This window comes from Mastomys coucha, unplaced genomic scaffold (genome assembly GCF_008632895.1).
Source record: "Mastomys coucha isolate ucsf_1 unplaced genomic scaffold, UCSF_Mcou_1 pScaffold16, whole genome shotgun sequence".
NCBI lineage: Eukaryota > Metazoa > Chordata > Mammalia > Rodentia > Muridae > Mastomys > Mastomys coucha.
Genome location: NW_022196898.1, coordinates 79,005,212 through 79,025,098, shown reverse-complemented (window position 1 = coordinate 79,025,098; position 19,887 = coordinate 79,005,212). Strand labels below are relative to the sequence as shown.

At 44.8% G+C, this 19,887-nt stretch overlaps 1 protein-coding gene across 1 annotated transcript in view; it reads right to left on the bottom strand.

Annotated features, from left to right (window-relative positions):
- The window catches only part of Papss1 (3'-phosphoadenosine 5'-phosphosulfate synthase 1), a 74,199-nt gene extending 55,909 nt beyond the window's left edge, over nt 1–18,290 (bottom strand). The window contains exons 1-3 of the mRNA XM_031375547.1: nt 18,089–18,290; nt 3,524–3,638; nt 322–562 (exon numbers count right to left, since the gene is read on the bottom strand). Coding sequence (XP_031231407.1) covers nt 322–562; nt 3,524–3,638; nt 18,089–18,148 — 416 coding nt within the window. The 5' untranslated portion in view covers nt 18,149–18,290. The remainder of the gene's footprint in view (nt 1–321; nt 563–3,523; nt 3,639–18,088) is intronic.
- Nucleotides 18,291–19,887: the final 1,597 nt, after the last annotated feature.

Below are 19,887 nucleotides of genomic sequence, written 5' to 3'. Positions count from 1 at the left end.
ATGTGTATATGTGTGTATGTGTGTGTGTGTGTGTGTGTGTGTGTGTGTGTGTGTGTGTGTGTTAAGCTTGAAACAATTCAGCCAATGGCTTCCATCTCAAGAATTTTGCTATACCTCAGGGTGTTTTAATAGCAAGTTTTACCCAAACTGGATTTACTCAGAAAAATCACAGCACATAATTTTTTAAAGTTATTTGTATTAAAGGGAAAAAATTTTTTTAAAGTTGAATTTAGCCTCAAAACACAGGCCAATGTTTAAATTTCTTTTTGCCTGATACCACACTTTCAATAACATAACCAGCACCTAGTGGCACAAAGGCTCCGTACCTGTGTGTAAGGCGATATAAAGCTTGTGATGCACACTAAGCCGGCATCTGCAAACAGCTTCGCCACCTCCGCTATGCGGCGAACGTTCTCTTCTCTGTCCTCAGGACTGAAGCCGAGGTTTTTATTGAGACCCTGGCGGATGTTGTCACCATCCAACGTGTAGCATGGAATGCCGTGGCATACCAGGTACTCCTCCAGAGCCATGCTCACAGTCGTCTTCCCTGCCCCGGACAATCCTACAAGGAACAGTCCAACCAATCCACGTGCGGTGAGAACCAAGAGTCTAAGGACAAGTGACTACACTCGTTAGGCTTAGCACCAGTGCATCAGAAACTTCTTACCCATGATTCCTTTAAGACTGACCTTTCATCTACTCAAAATATCTACAATCATCTACAGTTTCTTTATGATTTGGGGGGTGGGGTCTGGAGGTACTGTCCTTAAGCATCTATCTTTGATAACTTAACCCAGAAATCACCAATTAGCTCCCAAACTTACTAACCAGTTTTAGTGTCATGGTTGGGTAGGTATATTTACTTGGCCACATGCCACATTTTTCAGTAAAATGCCAAATTATATATAACAAGGGGAGGGAAAGGAAGGTGAAAAGTGAATGTAGTTACCTCCTCCATGTTCCAGGATCTTATAGACCATGATAAACCACTGGGGAGTCAATTCACAAAATAATTAATCTGACCAGGAAATTCTAATTTCCATTCACTCGACTCTCATGACTAGGAAAAAGTCAACATTTGTATACAAACACTTCCCCACCCTGGAGGCTGTAGTTACATATCAGAGTCAGGAGAACAATAAGACAAGAGATGAATATGGATGTCTAACATGCTAATGACCTAGAACAAAATCATGGCAATGCAGAGGGCTAAAGAAAAGAGACTGGCACGCTGAGTGGATCACTAGAGGGGCAGCCGCTCTAACTCATTAGCAGAATCCATTCCTCCAAAGACAGCAACAACAGGATAGCCTGCCTACAAGCTCCTCTACAGTGTGCCCTGCCACTGTCCCCTCAACACAAACTGTCTAATGGCACCCTCTTGAGTCTGGGCTGGCTGAGGGTCTCACTGTAGAAAAAAAAAAAAAACAGCTTTCCAAGGCTAAGCTAGAAGTGGATATGTGACTTGTCAGTGTTGGATGAACTTGAAGATGCCAGCTACAAAACACAGCCTGCTACAGAGATCACTAGCTTGCTCCAGTCAATCAGCTGAGCTCCCTCCTAACAAGGACACCTAACAAGGTCACTGCAGCCAAAGGACCATGACTAGAACCAAGGGAGATTCAGGCGAAAACCAGCCTCTGAGTCCCTAGAATTCAGCCTTGGCAGTGCTGAGTGAGCAGAGGCCGCTGTGCCACTCCACGATGCTTTGGGTGTCTGTGAGCCAACAACAGGACAGGAGTGAAGACATGAGGGCTCAACTACTTTTCCAGCTGATTTTGTTTGTTTTTCATTGTTGTTTGGTTGGTTGGTTGTTTTGTTTTGTTTTGTTTTAGAGTCAGGGTTTTGCCACGTATCCCAGAATGGCCTTAAACTCACTTTATAGCCCACACCAGCACTGAATACTGAGCGAGCCTCCTGTTGCAGCCTCCTGGGTATGAGGACTAAAAGTGGAGATTATGCTCAGCTTTTTTATCAATTTTAAATACTGTTTGAGAACCAAGTGCTGGCAGGAAAAAAAAAAAGAAATCTGAAATTCTAAGTTTTGTGTTCAAAACAGATAGCCATAATTGTAACAAAAGAGTCTGCTTATAAAGTCTATGAGTACATATAGACTTAAAGACTAAACATGGCTGAAAAATGAGAGGCTGAGAGACAAAGGCAGAAAAAAAAATCAATATATGTAAAGCATGTAAGCTTCTACAAAGCTAAAGAAGACAAAATGGCTGCATCATCCTCCCTACCAGATCCTCACAGCCACCAGGACCTCAGACTGCGACCATAAGTGTACACAGTCTCTGTGTCCCAAACTCAGTACTTGTTGTCCTTATAAGCAGAGACTGACACGGCATGTCTATAAACCGTAGAAGGGCAGTGATTTCTAGAGGACCCAGATGCCGAGAAAGGAGTGGACAGATGCCACCTGCTGCCCAGAATTGTGACTGGCTTGCAGATCAAGAGTGGCTGTTGCTGCTTGAAGCCGCTGGTTCTGGATGACCCATTACAATGGCTCTAGGAACTAATTTCCAGCCAATGTAAAATCACTTCCCAAAAACCATTATCTAAGTACAACCTGACCATCTAAAGGTCTCCAGAGAAAGGACCTGAAGTGGCATCAGGATATACCCTAGAGAAGCAACTAAATGCAAGAAAGAAATCTCTTTTAAATTTCGGTTTGGTTTATGGTGGCTATGTTAGCACTTGTGCCCATGTGACATCCGGGTGTGGGGACGAGCATCCTCCCACCAGCTGCTGCTGATTTCCCCTTATGAAGTAGTTTATGGAATTTGGAGAGGAGGGCCCCCTCCACCTGACACAATGTTTGAGGAAGATGCCAGAAGAAATCTTTTTTTTTCATTTCTTTATTAGATATTTTTGTTATTTACATTTCAAATCCCCTCCAAGGGAAAAAAAAAAACTATTCCCTTCCCCCTCCCCCTGCTCACCAACCCACCCCCTCCCGCTTCCTCACCCTGGCATTCCCCTACACTGGGGCACAGAACCTTCACAGAACCAAGAGCCTCTCCTCCCATTGATGACCAACTTGGCCATCTTCTATTATACACATGCTGCTGGAGCCATGAGTCCCACCATGTGTACTCTCTGGTTGATGGGTTAGTCTCTGCGAGCTCCGGGGATACTGGTTAGTTCATACTGTTGTTCCTCCTATGTCAGAAGAAATCTTTAAATGGAATGCGGACTTCAGTTTCCTAGAAAATCCAAGCAATGCACCCGTGCACCTCATGGGAACTCTGAGAGCCACTACTGCCATGGAAGGGCACAGCTTGTGTCTGGTTTCCTACCTCACAGTTCCTGCCATTGCCTGTCCCTTTGGTGATTCCTCTGTGCCCACTGGCACCTAGGTACCCATTCCAATTCAAGTCACCCACTGGGGTCATCTTCTAGTCTTGCCATTACTGTTGCTTGGATACGGTCTTGCTACATGGTCCAGGCTGATCCTGAACTCACTCCTGGGATTCCAGACCCACACCACCACACCCATGCATTGCTCTCTGGACCATACCTGTCAGCCAAACTGTGCAACCACGGAAGCCACCTCTGGTCCCCACCACCTGCCCTCTCTTATTCCTGCTGACATGGTGGGCTTGATAGGTGACATTGGTTGCTCTCTGCATCCCCTAGAAAAAGAGGGAAAGGAAAACAAGAGCTCTAGATCACACAAGTCCTTTAAAAGGTCAACACATGTTCCTTGTAAACATACTGTCAGTACTCCATATAAGATGCCAAAAACAAGGAAAAGCCAAAGTCACTTTCATTTTCTTCAATGCATTTCCATAATGTTTAGCGTCTTACATTTATAGCCAAATTAATCCTCATAGCAACCCAGTGATATGGGTTCTCTAGTTACTGTAGTTTTATGAAAGGCGTTAAACTTGAGAAAACTTACTAAATAATTTGCCCAAGATCTCATAACCACGAGTGGAATCTGGAATATTCCAGCACTTGTTGTTTTCACACACTCATTTAGCCAATCATTCATTCAACCGACAATTACTAAGGTCCGTCTAGGATGTCAAGTAAATAAAGTTTCCACCCTGAATGGCCTTATATTTAGCTGAGGAGTCAACCACGCCTCATTAAAAAGAAAGCAGAGTAGGAGAGAAAGGGAGAGTGCAGGAGTGTGGGAGTGGAAAGACAGCGGCTCCCAAAAGCAAGGCTGCAGGGCTCATTCACCTGCATGGGAATATGCCGTTTTCCAACAGCACTAAATGAAAGAAACAGTTTTTACTGTATTGCGTACTCTTGACACCTCTGTCAAAACTCAACTATGTGTGGGCTTAACTCTGGACTCTCTACTCTGCCCCTGGGGTTTAATGTGTGTCTGGGTCACCTCAGCCTTGTGGTGTTTCTAAAGTCAAGCAGGGTGATGCTTCCTGCTCGGTTCTCTTCTGCTGAGACAGCTTTGGTTGTCTGAGACTTTCCGAAGTCCTTTACTGGTTATCTCACTAGTTTGTCTAGTTCTGTGGGGAGAGGGTTACTGGATATTTTTTAGTCAGGATAATTTATTTTTTTTTAATTTTTTTAGTAATTTCATGCATGTGTATAGTGTATTTAGAGCATATACACCTATGGTGTTTTGAATATGCTTGGCCCATAGACAGTGGCACTCTTAGGAGGTGTGGCTACGTTAGAGTAGGTATGGCCTTGTTGGAGGAAGTGTGTCACTGTGAGGGCGGGCTTTGAGGACTCAGGCTCTGCCCAGTGTAAAAGAGACCCTCCCTCCTGCTGCCTTCAGAAGACAGTCTTCTCCTGGCGGCCTTGAGATGAAGATGTAGAACTCTCAGCTCCCCAGCACCATGTCTGCCTAGCCACTGCCATGCTTCCCACCATAATGAGAAGGGACGGAATCTCTGAACCTGTAAGCCAGCCCCAATTAAATGTCCTTATAAGAGTTGCCTGGGTCATGGTATATGTTCACAGCAGTAAAACCCTAACGAAGACACCACCCTCCCTCAAATCTCCTTCAACTCCTCACAACTACCACCCCCCACCTTCATGGCATCTTCATACCTATGTACAAATGATACTCAGCTCTGAATCTCTCCCACACACCCCTTCGGCTAGTTCCCTCTGTCCCCCTAGTTAACATCACCTCTGCTTTCCTTCTGCCTGGAATCCTCACTATTCCCTACCTCCATGAAGATCTCTTATCTCTTATGATCTACTTTCTAGTTTTGTAAACTATGAATAAAGGCACATATATAAATATAAACACACACATACAAACAAATGTGCTCACAATTTTAAATTTAGGTGCAAGAGTAAATATAAAGTATTTGTGTGAAGCTGGCTTATTTTACTTAAGATAATGATTAGCAATTTCACCTATTTTCTGCAAATGTAAGAGTTTTATTTTTCTCCTTATGGCTGTATAAAACCCTTTCGTACATTGGATCACACTTTCTTCATCCATTTATCTGCTGATGAACATCTGGGATGGTTCCATTTCCTGGCTTACTGTGACTAGTCAGCGCGCGCGCGCGGGCACACACACACACACACACACACACACACACACACACACACACACACGATGCCCGATGTCTATGAAATGTCTTAACTCAGGGTCTGAAACTCTATAACCAAGAGTGGTGTGTTGGCTAGTATTATGTCAACCTGACAAAACTAGTCATTTAAGAAGGAACCTCAGCTGAAGAACTGCCTCCCCGTAAGATCAGACCGCATCCACACCTGTAGAGCACTTTCTTAATTACGAGTTGAGTACCACTGTGGGTGGAACCACAGTGAGCTGGTGGTCCTAGTTTCTATATGAAAGCAGACTGAGCAAGCCAGTACACTGTACTCCTCCACAGCTTCTGCAACAGCTCTTGCCTATCCTGTTTGAGTTCAGTGATGACATGGATACCCTTTCCTCCCCAGGTTGCTTCTGATCGTGGTGTTCCATCAGAGCCGAGAGAAAACCCTAAATATTAGCAGTAGAGAAGTGCCCTGTGGTAGTTCTATTTTCAGGATGCTGTGGAGCCTCTGTACTGACTTCCATAGCAGTCACACACGTTACCATTCCCTCTAGTGGTGCATGAGGGTTCCTCCTTAGGCAGCCCCTGCCATCATTGTTCTCACTCGGTTTCTTTTGTTATTTGTGGGGGAGGAGGGATTGGGGCTTTTTTGAGACAGAGTCTTACTATGTAGCCCTGAATGTCCTGTACATACTTCATACATTTATCTGCTGATGAACATCTGGGATGGTTCCATCATAGTTCCACTGCATACACCTGGTTGGTCTCGAATTCAGAGATTCATTCGCCTGCCTCTGCTTCCCAAGTGCTGGGATCAAAGGCGTGTGACAGCAGCCATCAGACACAAGGCTGGCAACGACTGTTCTATAGGCTGTCTCTTCACTCCAATGACGTTCTCTTTGCCACACAGGACTGTCTTTATTTTTTTAGATGTATTTATTTGTGTATTTGGGGGTGCACACACATGACACAATGCACACGTGGAAGTCAAAAGACATCGTTCTCCTCTTCCACTGTGTGGGTTCCAGGGATCAATAGCACTCAGGTCTTCAGGCTTGGCACCAAATTCCTTTACCCAACTATTGAGCCATCTTGGCAGCCCACAGAATCTTATTAATGTAACCCAATTTGCCAATTCTTGTGATCATTTCCTACACTACCAGAGTTAAGAAAACATGTTTGTATCTTATCTTGAAATGTCTTGTAAGTTTCCTCTATCAGTATCAAAGTTCCTGGTCTTATACTAAGTTCTCTCTGATCCCTTTTTAATTTATTTTGTGCGGGGTCAGAGAACAATCTAGTTTTAGTTGTTCTTGTGTGGAAATGCAGTTTTCCCAGAAATATTTGTCCAGGATATCTTTTTCTCCAGTGTATGTTTTTCACAGTTTCGTGAAAAGTTAGGTATTGTGTCTGGGTTTATATCTGGGTCTCCAATTCTATTCCACTGCTGTCCTATATGGATCTGTTCTGTGTCGGTGGATACATTGTCACTACGGCTCTGTCACACAATATGAGATCAGGCATTGATACCTCCAGCATTACTCTTTCCTCTAAGTATAACTTCAGCTAGTTCTGGACCTTCTGAGGGTCTCAGTGAATTTTACGGTTGTTTTCTTTACTTCTGAGATTCTGATCAGGCTGTACTAATTCTATACATTGCTTTGACTAATATAGCCATTTTCATGGAACTAACTCTGTCTATCCATGAGTAAGGGAGGTAGTCTACCTTCTAGTGTCTTCTTCAATTTCTTTCTTGAGTTTCATTGTTGAAGATTTTCACCACCTTAGTTGGGCTTACCCTACCGTTGTTCTGTTTTATTTTGTTTTGTTTTGTTTTGTCTTGTCTTGTCTTGTTTTATCTTGTCTTGTCTTGTCTTGGGAAGCTACAGTGAATGAGGATCTCCTACTCCACCCCACCACCCCACCCCTGATTTTTCAGTGAGGTCTTCCTTTGGAAACAAGGTTTCTCTCTGTAGCCCAGCTGTCCTAGAACTCACGTTGTAGACCAGGCTGGCCTCAAACTCAGAGATCCTCTGCCTCTGTCTCCAAAGTCCTGGAATTAAAGGTGTGTATCAACCTATCTGGCTACAAGATCATTATTGTTATATAGAAAATCTACCTCTTTAATGTTGCTTTTGTATGCTGTGACTGATGAAAATATTTATCTGGTCTGTGTTCTCTGATGGAGTTTTTAGGGTCTTTTAAGGATTGTGTGGTCTGCAAATAAGAATAATTTGACTTCTTTCCTATTTGTATCCTTATTTTTCTTGACTAGGTGCTCTAACTAATAAGATTTCAAGCAAAGTACTGGGTAAGACTGGAGAGAGTGGGTACCTTTGTCCCATTCCAGATTTTACAAGAAATGCTCTCAGTTTTTTTCCACTCAGTCGAATGTTGTCTATAGGTTTATTAGGTACTGCCTTTGTAATCCCTCCCTTCCTGATGTAAGACATGCTAAGCTTAGGGAAAGGGCCTTTTCCATACTGACTGAGAGGATCGTGGGGTTCAGGTTCTCAAGTCTACGTGTTGACCATGGGGTTCAGGTTCTCAAGTCTATGTAATGATTGCACTTCCTGATTTGTGAAAGAAGCTGCATCTCCAAACTGAAACCAATCTGGTCACAGGGTATGAATGTCTTCATACACTCTTCCGTTGGATTTGGCTAAGAATTTCACTCAGAATTTTTTCATCTCCACACATAAGTTGGTCTACAATTTTCTTTCTTGGTTATGTGTAGGCAAAATGTTTTTGTTCGCCGTGTAATGATTATCCCTGTATTACTTAAATGCTGGTTTTTCTATCCCAGTTTCTGGTTTTGTGAAGACATAGCATTGTAATGCTTATGTTAAGAATCTCCTGTCAGCCCAGCATTGGTGGAGAACGTCTTTAATCCCAGCACTTGGGAGGCAGAGGCAGGCAGATTTCTGAGTTCGAGGCCAGCCTGGTCTACACAGTGAGTTCCAGGATAGTCGGGGCTAGTCAGAGAAACCCTGTCTGGAAAAACCAAAAAAATGAACAAAAAAAAAAAAAAGAATCTCCTGCCTCAAGCCTATATAAATGATGTCCACCATTTATTCTGTCTTGTCAATAAAAGCTAGAAAAGCCAAAAAACTAGGCAATGGAGAGAATAGGGCGAAGTGTCTGGGAGGAGAACGGATTCTGGAAAAGAGTGGGCGGGAGGGGTGGGAAGGAGACATTGTGAGAGTTCAGCTGGAGCATGGAGACCCTAAGTTCAAGATTTACGGGGGTTTTAGATGGGGGTAGCAAAATTAGGTGAGAGGGTTAGAACAGAATATTGTGCTCTTTTAAGTTGTAAATAAGTCTTAGTCTCTCTGTCATTATTTGGGAACCAGCTAGGGTTAAGAAAAACTGCTGCCATGTTAAGTTCCTGCTTACATTTAAAATAATGTTCTGTGTCACAGTTAAGTTCTTTCTGAGCTTCGATTCAGGCTAACATGGGAGTCAGAGTGGCTGTGTCCTGTTTTATGAAGCAGTTTGTGAATCACTGGCTAGCTCTTCCTTAAAGGCTCATGTAACTCCATCTAGACCTAGACTTCGTTGGGAGGTTTCTTTATTACTGCTATACCTCACTGACTGCTAAGGAGCTGCTTGAGTTGTTTATATCTTCTTGATTGGCCATCAGAAAATGAGAGTGGGGAACTGAAATCACCCACTATTTTTCTATCAAGACCAATCTGACTATGCCTGTCAGTGTTAATAAAACTGTGAGCCCCAAGGTTTGGTGCACATGTATTTACAAAAGCTGCTGCTGTCAGCCCAACAATATGGCAAGCTTGGACTCAAGGCTGTAAAATCCTACAGCGGGGCTAGCTTAGGCGTGGAGGCCACCTACAGGTACCAACCTGGAGACAGGGGCCACAGGAACGTAACAGGTGCTGGATTTTACGTGCAGGAGTTCAGTGTTCATTTAGACTAAGTCAGATGCTCATTCATTCTCCTCATCCCAAGCAGAGGGTATCTCTCTCCAGGCTGTGCTGCCTGAATCAGGAGAGTGTATACAGAATACAAAATCATCCCCCTGCCTTACTGCATTTATCTTTTCTTATTTCTATGCTATGCTCACATGCTATGATACTTCACGTGACTCCTGTGGTTCTTGAAGGTCACACTGTATATAGTGTTGTTAATCTTTTACCAGAGAACAAGCACTTGAAACTCCTGCTATCTTGCTGATGTCCACCAATAACTACATTTCTTATCTTTCTGAGACACTGTCTCATGGACACCAGACTGGCTCAGAACTCACTAGGTAGCCAAGGATGGCCTTGAACTCCTGATACTCCCACCTCTACCTCCCCAAAGCTGACATAATAGACAGAAGCCATCATGCCTGAATTTTCTTTCAATTTTTATTTATGTATATGTGAGTGTACCTATGTGTGCAAGGACCTGCAGAGACAAGATGATGATGTTAGATCCCATGGAGCTAGAGTCACAGGCAGTTGTAACCCAGCCAATGTGGGTGCTGAGAACCAAACCTGAGTCCCTGGGAGAACTGCTCTTAAATAGCTAAGGCTGAGACTACATTTAAGGAATCAATTTCCATTCAGATCATCTACGTACTCTTCTCCAGCTGCTCTGTTTATAAAAGTGCCTGAAGGTAAGGCTGTCTTCCCACTTTCCCTTTCAGGCTGTCTTCCCACTTTCCTTTTCATAATCACGCACAGGAAAAGCATGTGAACGCCCACAGGAAAAGCATCTCCTGCCCAGCTGACATTCACTGCTCAGTGCCCTGAGGCAGGAAACCTCCAGAGGTCAAAGGAACAATGGGAAAATTCCTTTTATGAGCATCCCACAAGAGGTACACCCTCCTTCCACCAATCTGACTAGTAGCTATACTTCCAATAAAATTATGCTACATATATTAGTATATTACATTATACTGCATAGTAATTACCTGTGGAAATCCCTATGGGAAACTGGGTGCATTTCTGAGGGAAGCAAAGCCTGGCAGCTGTGCACTTCAAGCCTGAAAGGTTCCAGACACGGATACCGGCCTCTCGGCCTTCCATGAAAAGCAGAGCGCCTCTCTATCAGAAGCTACCATCAATGCTGCCCAGAAGGGAGCTAGGTGTCTGCTGGGAAGGAACGAAGAGGGTACTCCAAAGTAAATGTCCTCAACTCACCAAACCTGTTTGACTTGCCCATTTTGTTTTGGGATGTTTCCAAGTCACTTTGCTCCTTGACAAGAAGAAACCTGCCTCTAATGTGTTTTAATGTGTTTTGTTCCTATGAAAGACTTCCTTCTTTTTCTTATTAAATTTGAGATTAACCACATAAACATTACCCAACAAACTATAAACTGCTGAAGTTATAGATGAGAGAAAATACAAGGTACATAGAGGCTAGCTCACTCAATCACTAAAAAGGGTGTGCCCTGGTACTTTCTTGCCTATTATATTAAAAATGATTCTGGCAGGAAACTAAGGTAGTCTAGGTATAAGAAAAATTTTGTTTACATATATTTGATACTTTTCACATTTAAAAATACGTCTGAAGCCAGGAGTGGCAGTTCACACACCTGTAATCCAAGCCCAGGGAGGTAGAGGCAAGGAGTTAGGAGTTTAAGACAAGCCTCAGTTACAGAGTTTGAGGCCAGCATGGGCTATATCAGACCTTATCAAAACAGGGAAACAGATAAGAAAGTAGCTATTAAAATAAATAAATCTGAATTTGGAGAAGTCCAAGGTAGCCAAATAAAGATGTCCATTGCTCACCTTATCCAAAAGAAAGAACCAAAATCATAAACAAATGAATAGCTCCAACTTCAACCTAAGTGACTGAGGAGGGACCCAGGAGGGACCCAGGAGGGACCCAGGAGAGACCCAGGAGCTCATGAAGGCCGAAGTGGGAACCCAGTAAGACACAAACCTGGTGTGCAGGACAGAGAACAAAACCTAAGGTAAACCTGGCCCTGAACCTAGGGAGAAGGATAATGGGAGAGTCCGACTACCCCACCTTCAAGACACTAGCAATTCCAGCCACACGACAGCATTCAGCCATCACAGGTTTAAACCTAGCTTGAAGGGCTGCCTGATGTCCACAGTCAATCTCTGCTTTAGAAAAGGCCCTAACATTGTCTGCCCATCCCACCTCCAGAACCACTACTGCCTGCTGCCAGGCTGAAAAGGAGCCACTGCTCAAGTCCACCCTGCCTTATGGAAGTTTCTACATCTCTCCATCCCTGGTATCGCTAAGATGAAAGTGTGAGTCCGGGAAACCTAGCGAGCTAGGCTTCATCACTTACCATCAACTAGAGAAGAGCAAGGATAGGTACTCAGTGTGGCCACAACAGGAAGAGGAATGAAAGACCCAGGCACCCCTGAGTCCATCTTCTGGGTACTAATAGAACATTTGGGATTAAACAAAAGGCAGGAGGTACACATGAGCTAACAGGTCCTGGTGAAGATGTGGTCTAGCTCATCGTTAACCTATTACTGTCCTGGCTCCAGTCTCTCCCACAATGCATTCTGGTATGGCGTCAGAACTATGGGAAATCTGTTCCTGAGAGGAGTTCTTCCTCTTGGGGCCACCACCTTGTTTTTCCGATTCCTCAGCATTGGGATTCCTTCATCAACTTCAATTCCTTGACGTGCACTGACTTAAGACCCTGACAGCCAAGGGGAGGGATACAGGTGTCTCTAGAATACCTTCTGAGAGGGGCAAATGAATGTTCCACCAACAAGCCACCACACTCATACAGAAGGCTGCAACCTCACTAACCCAGCTATGTGCCTGTGACCTCAGAACACAAGTCCATGTAGTTCCTTGTACCAGAGGGGGACAGGTGGCCCAGGGCATGATGTGCCACTGCTGAGACCTGAAGAGCCAAGACTCTTGGACATGGGCATGTGAGACCTATGCAACTAGCCCAGCACTGTTACCACTAGTGTTGCTCCCCAAAGGGCTTAAAGACATGCCTTCTGTGTCCATAATTCCCATTGCTGGAGATCCCCAATGCTAGCGATGTCTAACCCTGTAAGGCCCATGGACATGGCCCCAGCACTGCACCTGCTTACCAGAGACACAGCTGCAACCAGTATTCAGTACTCAACATACATGGGAAACGTCCAGCCACTGCCAAATCCACTGCTCTGCTGCAGTAATCCCACAGTTGCCCATGGAGTCTCATCTTCAGCATCAATGACTTTTGAGAGCTAGTAATTATTGATTTTTTTAAAAGTTCCTTGTGATGGTAAATATTTTCTAGCATCCTTGGCCTCTATCCAACAGATGTCAGAAGCATCACCCCCTCAATGCCACACACACACACATACACACAAACACACACACAAGAAGAAGAAGAAGAGGAGGAGGAGGAGGAGGAGGAAGAAGAGGAGGAGGAGGAGGAGGAGGAGGAGGAGGAAGAAGAAGAGGAGGAGGAGGAGCAGGAAGAGGAGGAGGAAGAGGAAAAGGAGGAGGAAGAGGAGGAGGAGGAGGAGCAGAAAGAAAAGAAAAAAATAAGAAAGGAGAAACAGACAGACAGACAGACCAGACCAGACCAGACCTCCAGAATGGCTAAGCACCCTGAAGGTGGCAAAAATCCCACCCAGTTGATAATCACTGAGAAGAGAGTCAGCCTCAAATTCACTGTGGTAGAGACATGTGGGACAGTTCAAAGGTTTAAAAAGCTACCATGCTAAAAAGGAAAGCCAACACAGCTAGACACCCTGTGCCACACTGCCCAAAAACAAAACTGCAGAGTGGCCACTGTCTCTGGAAATGCCTTGCCCTGGGAAGAAAGTAAGAATACACAAATACACAGAGAAGTAGAATAAAAGAAAAGAAAGGGCAGTGAGTCCAAGGCTAGACTTAGACCTCCCACAGACGGAAAGTTCTAGGCTAGACTGATCATCAGGCACACTCTAAGGAACTGGGTTTTTTATGTAAGGAACTTGCCACGTATGGTTAGTGGCTACCACACTAGACAACAAAGACCCTTCCAGACATTACCATCATCTTTTTAATTGTTACTCAGCTTTCTACCACTGTAACAGAAATCAACACTGTCTTGTGGATTCAGGAGCCTCAGGCCATGGTCCCTGGGACTCCCTGCTCTGGGAACTGACAGTGAGGATATGAGAAACAAGATGCCCACCACATGGCAGCTGAGAAGGGACAGAAAGTGGGCAGGATTCCAACCGCCCCTTCAAGGATGTCCCCAAAGACCAGACTTCCTCCCACCAGAACCTTTTAAAGGTTCTACCACCTACCAACAGCACATGGGCTGGCAACCAGCCTTGACACATGGGCCTCTAGAGGATATTTATTGCAAACCACATTAGTCAGCATTAGAAGTGTGCTTCTTGGGAGAATTTGAGCTTTCCCTTTCCTCTAGGTACTTCCTGTAGCATCAGCTTCCAGACTGTAGACTTAAGATGACCTACACCTGCCCCAGCCTAGACAGAGAACAACATTTTCTGCGTCTCACCTAAGCCTGAGTCACTCTGTACCATCTTGATCCTCCTCCGCCTCCAGAATGGGATGCTGGCCTGCTGAGGGAGGACCAGAGCAGTGCAGAACAGACTGACAAATGTGAAAGTAGTGAAAGGAACCATCTGAACCAATGATTTGGTTGTCTCTCAAGCTGCGGGTGAGACCCACCACAGCAGAATCCCTTTTGGCCCTTCTTCCTCTGTACACCCAGGATGAGGAACAGAGGCAAAAACAAAGCGGGTATTAAATATTTGGTTAATCATTAAATAGTAGCAAGAACAGTGTTCAACAGTGCTGAGGACCACAGCCTTTAACTTTTAACTTACAGAACTTCTGTACCCTTGACACATGCGTAATTTAGCCTGGCTGTGATGGTTGCTTTGTCCATATTACAGATGAGAGGGCTGAAGCCCAGGTGAGATCAGGGATTGTGCCCATGAATGTACAAATAGTTAAGGGACTTCAATCTAAACCCTTCCGTATATGCCATTCATTCCCTTCCTTAAAGAGACTAAGGATGTGTGTTCTCAAGAGCACCCAGGCTACTCTACACTCTACCCCTCTTACCTTCCTGCCACATGGGAGCTCAGTAGACACAAAACATCTCCAACGAAACATGTCTACACATACAGGACAACATCACCGCATACAGAGCTGTACAAGCAATTCAACCGGGGAGCAAGGGAGTATGGAAAAGATCCACATGGTGACATACTTAAGGTCAAATAGCTCAAAGCTCTGAATATCCCTTGCTAAGGGGCTGTTCAGGCAGCCCAGGCAGTAGGAAAATATAAAACCCGAAGGATGTAATGTGTAAAAAGGAAGATGTGCTGAGCTTCATGGCTTTGGGGGAGAGGGAAACCGGAAACCAGAATGAGGCTATCTATGTATGCTTCCGAATCTCCTGCTCCATTTCAGACTTCCCTGAAGGAAGAACGGTAACAAACACTAGCGAGAAGACCCCCTTGTACAACCACCATAAAGCTAACCTGAGCAGGGGGTCCAGCTGGCTATGATTCTACGGAAGGGTGACACCTGAGTCTCAAACAAGCAGCTCCAATTTTCCCAGAGTCAAGTGACAGGTTACAAAGGGCAGATGGAAACTGTCCCCATTGCAAGAAAGATTGTATCAGCTAGAGAATGACATTTGTTACATTTCAGACTGACATCAAAGGAGGCTCCTGTAGAAAACAAGACTCTTGACTTTTCTTTACTACACCTGTTGGTCTATGGTAACAGCTAAACAAAGTGCTTCCCGGGTCATGCAACTACATTCTCTTATCTCTATCTCTTTCTTACTTAAGACTTCTGTGAAGCCATTTCTTTTTCCTGCTCCTTAGCAGGAGACAGTGCCTAAAGCTTAGAACCTGCTCTCAATATATTAGCTAACACCCTTTCTAAGTCCTGTTCAAATTAGCTATTAGTCTTTATTCCTAGCCTAGCCTAGTTTAATACCTGTAACCATGTGCACAGGCCCCAGAGAGCATGTGGGAAATGCCTACCCTGAACTAAGATATGTAATAAGTGCAAAACACCCTCCAGACCTATACGTACAAAAAAAGGCAAAGCATCAGTAATTTTATACTGATTACAAATAGCACTGAGCTTGTATGTAAATTGTACTAAAAATACAAATCCAATGAAAATATTTGGGCTTTATTAAGCCAAACAAATTGTATTGCTGGCATTTAGTTTATATTTCTTCACTTATTTTTAAGTCTTTTTCTTTTAAATTATACAGGTGATCAAGTTCTCTTAACAGCAAATTACAACTTTAACTAAGGCTGTCCTTCAGATACAGGCTTAAAATTCCAGTTGCCACCTTAACAACTCTGTCCCTCCGTGTCCTCATTTATAAAATGGTGCTGCTGCAATGGTGGTAACTCTTGAGTTCTGGGATAGCAGATGTACACATTCAGGGTCCTGGTTTTTAAACCCCACCCTCGGACACACCAAAAACACTCAACAAGTTAATTTAGATAGAGCATTTCAGCCTATCTTCCAACTTCTCGGAGCCAAACTTCAGGACCACCTTTTAACGACCCTCTCCTGGCATCGCCTCAGGCTAGTCTGGTCTTCCCTGTCCCTTCTTTGCTGCTTTTAGCTAGCTATTCAACTGTTCACACTGGATCGGCCAACAAGAACACCTTAAACGGTGTGGCCAACTTAATCCTCACTATGGCACAGTTGGTGCCTGCATTTCTTCTGCAAATCAGTCTTCCTGGATTGCCCATTTTATGAAATGGGAACATTAACATTAATAGGGCATAGATTCTTGACACTCACACATTGCTTGAATTAAGTGTGTTAGGGGAGGTCATTCTTTTAGAGAGAAAAAAAAGTTCAGAAAATTAAAAATTCTAGCTCCATTCCAAGTCTCCTAGAAAAAACATCCTAACTCTTTAGCCAAACATTTGCATTACCCTGCTCCACCCCATCTTTATCTCTGCTCCCCAACAAAAACTCCCTTCAGTAGTCAAACAAGTCTCCACTCAGGAATGTAATGGCCCCACCCACTTCAGAAATATGAGGTCCTCCATAAACTCATTAAAAACCCCTGGGGTCAAACTAACCTTGCCTCTAAACTGCAATAAAACTCCTTAGGTGCTTACTGTGGCCCATAAAAACATATGCCCTTACAATCAGTCGCTATGGGCAACTACAAGCAAGCACTGAGCCCCATAGTTTTTTATAGCTGTCTAGTATGGATCTCTACATAACAAATAACGGTAATATATCAATGAGTTAGGGCAAATAATGTAATATATCAATGAGTTAGGGCAGAAGAGTTGGCTCAGCAGTTGACAGCACCCGCTCTTACAGAGGATCCCCAGCACACACAATGGTGGCTCACAACTACCTATAACTCCAGCCCGAGGGGATCCAACACATCCTTCTGGAACACCAGGCACACACATGATGCATATACATAAATGCAGGCAAAACACTCAGACTCATAAAATAATAAGATAATTTTTAAATAAATGACTTATAGACAAACAGTACTACTGAAACTTCTTTTAAATACTCCAATTTAGTCAACTTACCTCCCTACCCATAAAATGCCTGTTGGCAACAATAGTGACACTGAATCAGAGTTTCAGAGTAATGGTTATATTGCTCTTTCACATTCATTATCCTCTCTACTCATAAAGACAATCCTGTGAAGAACACACTGTTACACCCTCTGCCACCTGAGATTCAAAGTGGAGTGACTGTCCTCAAGATCACCCAACTTACAAACGGCACCGCTGCCGGGACAGGAGCTCATGCCAGGGGTCTGTCTCCTTCCAACATCCTAATTTCCCTTTTATCTCACGTCCCTCTCACCTTCTAAGAAGTTACGGTAAAGGATTAAGAAGACAGTGAGAATTCTTGAACCTGACAGCAAACGTGGCAAATTAATGACTTCAAAAGAACATTAGCCTGAAACAGCATTTTTTTTCTTCCTCCTGACTCGCCAAGGGCAAGTGATGATTTACAAGACTGTAATTAAACTTCATGATTCTGTTACCCGCAGAATAAAAAAATCCACCTAAACCTGAAACCAGGGCCTTTGCAGCCTCCAAAGTTGGATGGTCTCCACCTTTCGCGCTTACCATCTTAGCTGCGGCCACCAATGAGTAAGTGCAGAAAGAAACAACCCTCTGAAGGCACAGTACTTGGCCAAGGAGGCCAACTGGCACTCGCCGCTCAATGTTAGAAACTATTAATCTTCCCACACCTAACTGTCACCAGGAATCGAGCCTTTAAAAGTATGTCTGTGTCAGACATTCCAATTTAAAACAGAGACACAAAGAACCTCAGTTCTGCAGTCCCGATCTATGAATGGCCACATTGTTATTCTTTCAGCACACTGCAACTCAGAAATGTAAAGACTCGGAGACCGACCGAAACCTGGGCCAAGCACACCGGCAAAGCCAAGAAAACCAGGAGCGTGCAGAGGCGCCTTCGTCCGCCTCCGCCGCAGCCCTCCGCCTCTCCAACCTAGGGGACAGCTCTGGGCCTGGGCTCGCCTTCACGGGCCGCCGCCGCCCAGGTCCCCGCCCCCGGCTCCTGCAGGATGCACTAGCAGCCCGCAGCTCCTACGGCCGCCCACACTCCTCGCGTACCGGCCTGCGGCCACCACTCACCCAGTTCTGCGCGTTATTGCTCAGCTTGACTTTCTTGCACAGACTCCCGGGAATCTCCATGGCCGCGCAGCGCGGATGCCCAGCTGCTGAGAGCCCTGGGGCCGAGCAATGGGAGAGAGGCCGGGGGCGGGGCGAGCAGGGAGAAGGGGCGGGGCCTGCACCGGCTCTGGCGCGCGCTGACGTGCGCTCCAGCAAGTGATCGCCTCGGCCGGAGCTTGGCGTCTGAGCGGTGTGGAGGGCGGGGCGAGACCTCAACATCCAATCACCAGGAGCGACGCTTGAAGCTCCGCCTTGACCCAGGGGGAGGGGCGTGGTCTGAGGGTCTGTTGGGGAAAAGCCTCCAGATACTGAGCATGCGCACTGAGCGAGCCGGAGCGCCGCCTGCAGAGCTGGGCGTGGGAGACGCTCCCCAGAGCTGAGGCTGTTAGGGGAAGAAGCTGACGTGGGCTCCTGCTGCTTTCTTTTTCTTCCGCTAGCCCAGCCTATGGCTTCCACAGGCTCGATTTGTGCACTTGTCCACTAGGCCGACTTCGAAAACTGTTTCCCAGCCCTGCAAAAAGTAGACTTACTTAACTGAATTCACATTTACACATTTACGTGTTGCTCATCGCTTTACAGTCCTACTCGGTGCACAATGTTTTTGACATCAACTGTATCTCATCAAGGATTAGAAAGTATTTGTAGGGTGGACTCCTTTCCCACTTGGAGACGCACTTTCTACCAAGAAATTTCTATGCAGGGTTTGTTGCCACTGACTAGCCACAAAGGGACTTCTCTAGTACTTGCTACTCATAGAGGACTGAAATCCAAGTCCCCTGGTAAGCAAGGCGGAATGCTCGCCTATAAAAGTCATTTTCAACCACATATATTCCAAGACCAGTTCATAAAAGAATGGGGCTGGGAGGGGGAGGCCAACTCCAGGAGTTATAACCCTTTTCCCTCATCCTCATAACTTTAAGCTCACCATAACCATAACCATAACCACAACCATCCACAGTCTCACAAAATTTAGCTGCTTACTCCACTACTAATGACTGCCAGCGATGCCTCACACACACACACACACACACACAGGGCGGGGGGAGGGAAGAGAGAGAGAGAGAAAGAGAGAGAGGGAGAGGGAGACTGACGAACACAACATGTTTTGCCTGTCACTCCCCTGCCACCCTCTCTGTTCTCAATAGTGTCAGACGGATACTTCTAAAATGCAAATCTGATCTTATTCCTCCACCATTTAAAATGTCTTGATTGCTTGCTTATTTTGTCTCTCTCTCTCTCTCTCTCTCTCTCTCTCTCTCTCTCTCTCTCTCTCTCTCTCTCTCATTTGTTCATTTTTGTGTTTTTGAGTCAGAATATCTTTGTATAGCCCTGGCTGTCCTAAAATTCACTCTGTAGACCAGACTGGCCTTGAACTCAGAGATCCACCTGTCTCTAACTCTGCTGGGATTAAAGGCATGCTTCATCCTTTAGCTCTATCTAGAGGATTCTTAATCTAAGAGTATATAGGTCTGAATTTCAGTACAATTGTAAATTCTGCTAATAACAGTCCCAAGAATGAGACTAAATGACTAAAAATAAGGACAACAATAAATAAGAAAGTGCGGGCAAAGGCCAATGGCATATATTTAGGAAAATATCATAAAGAAACCTATTCTTTTGTACACACCTAAAAAAATTGTTTTCTTTTTAAAAGATTCAAGTTTCAGATTAAGCGCCTTGAGCCAGCCATTTCTCAGAGAGCCTCCATTCCTGTTCAAGGGAAGTAGTGCTTAGATAAAACTTGAGCCATGGGAGTACTC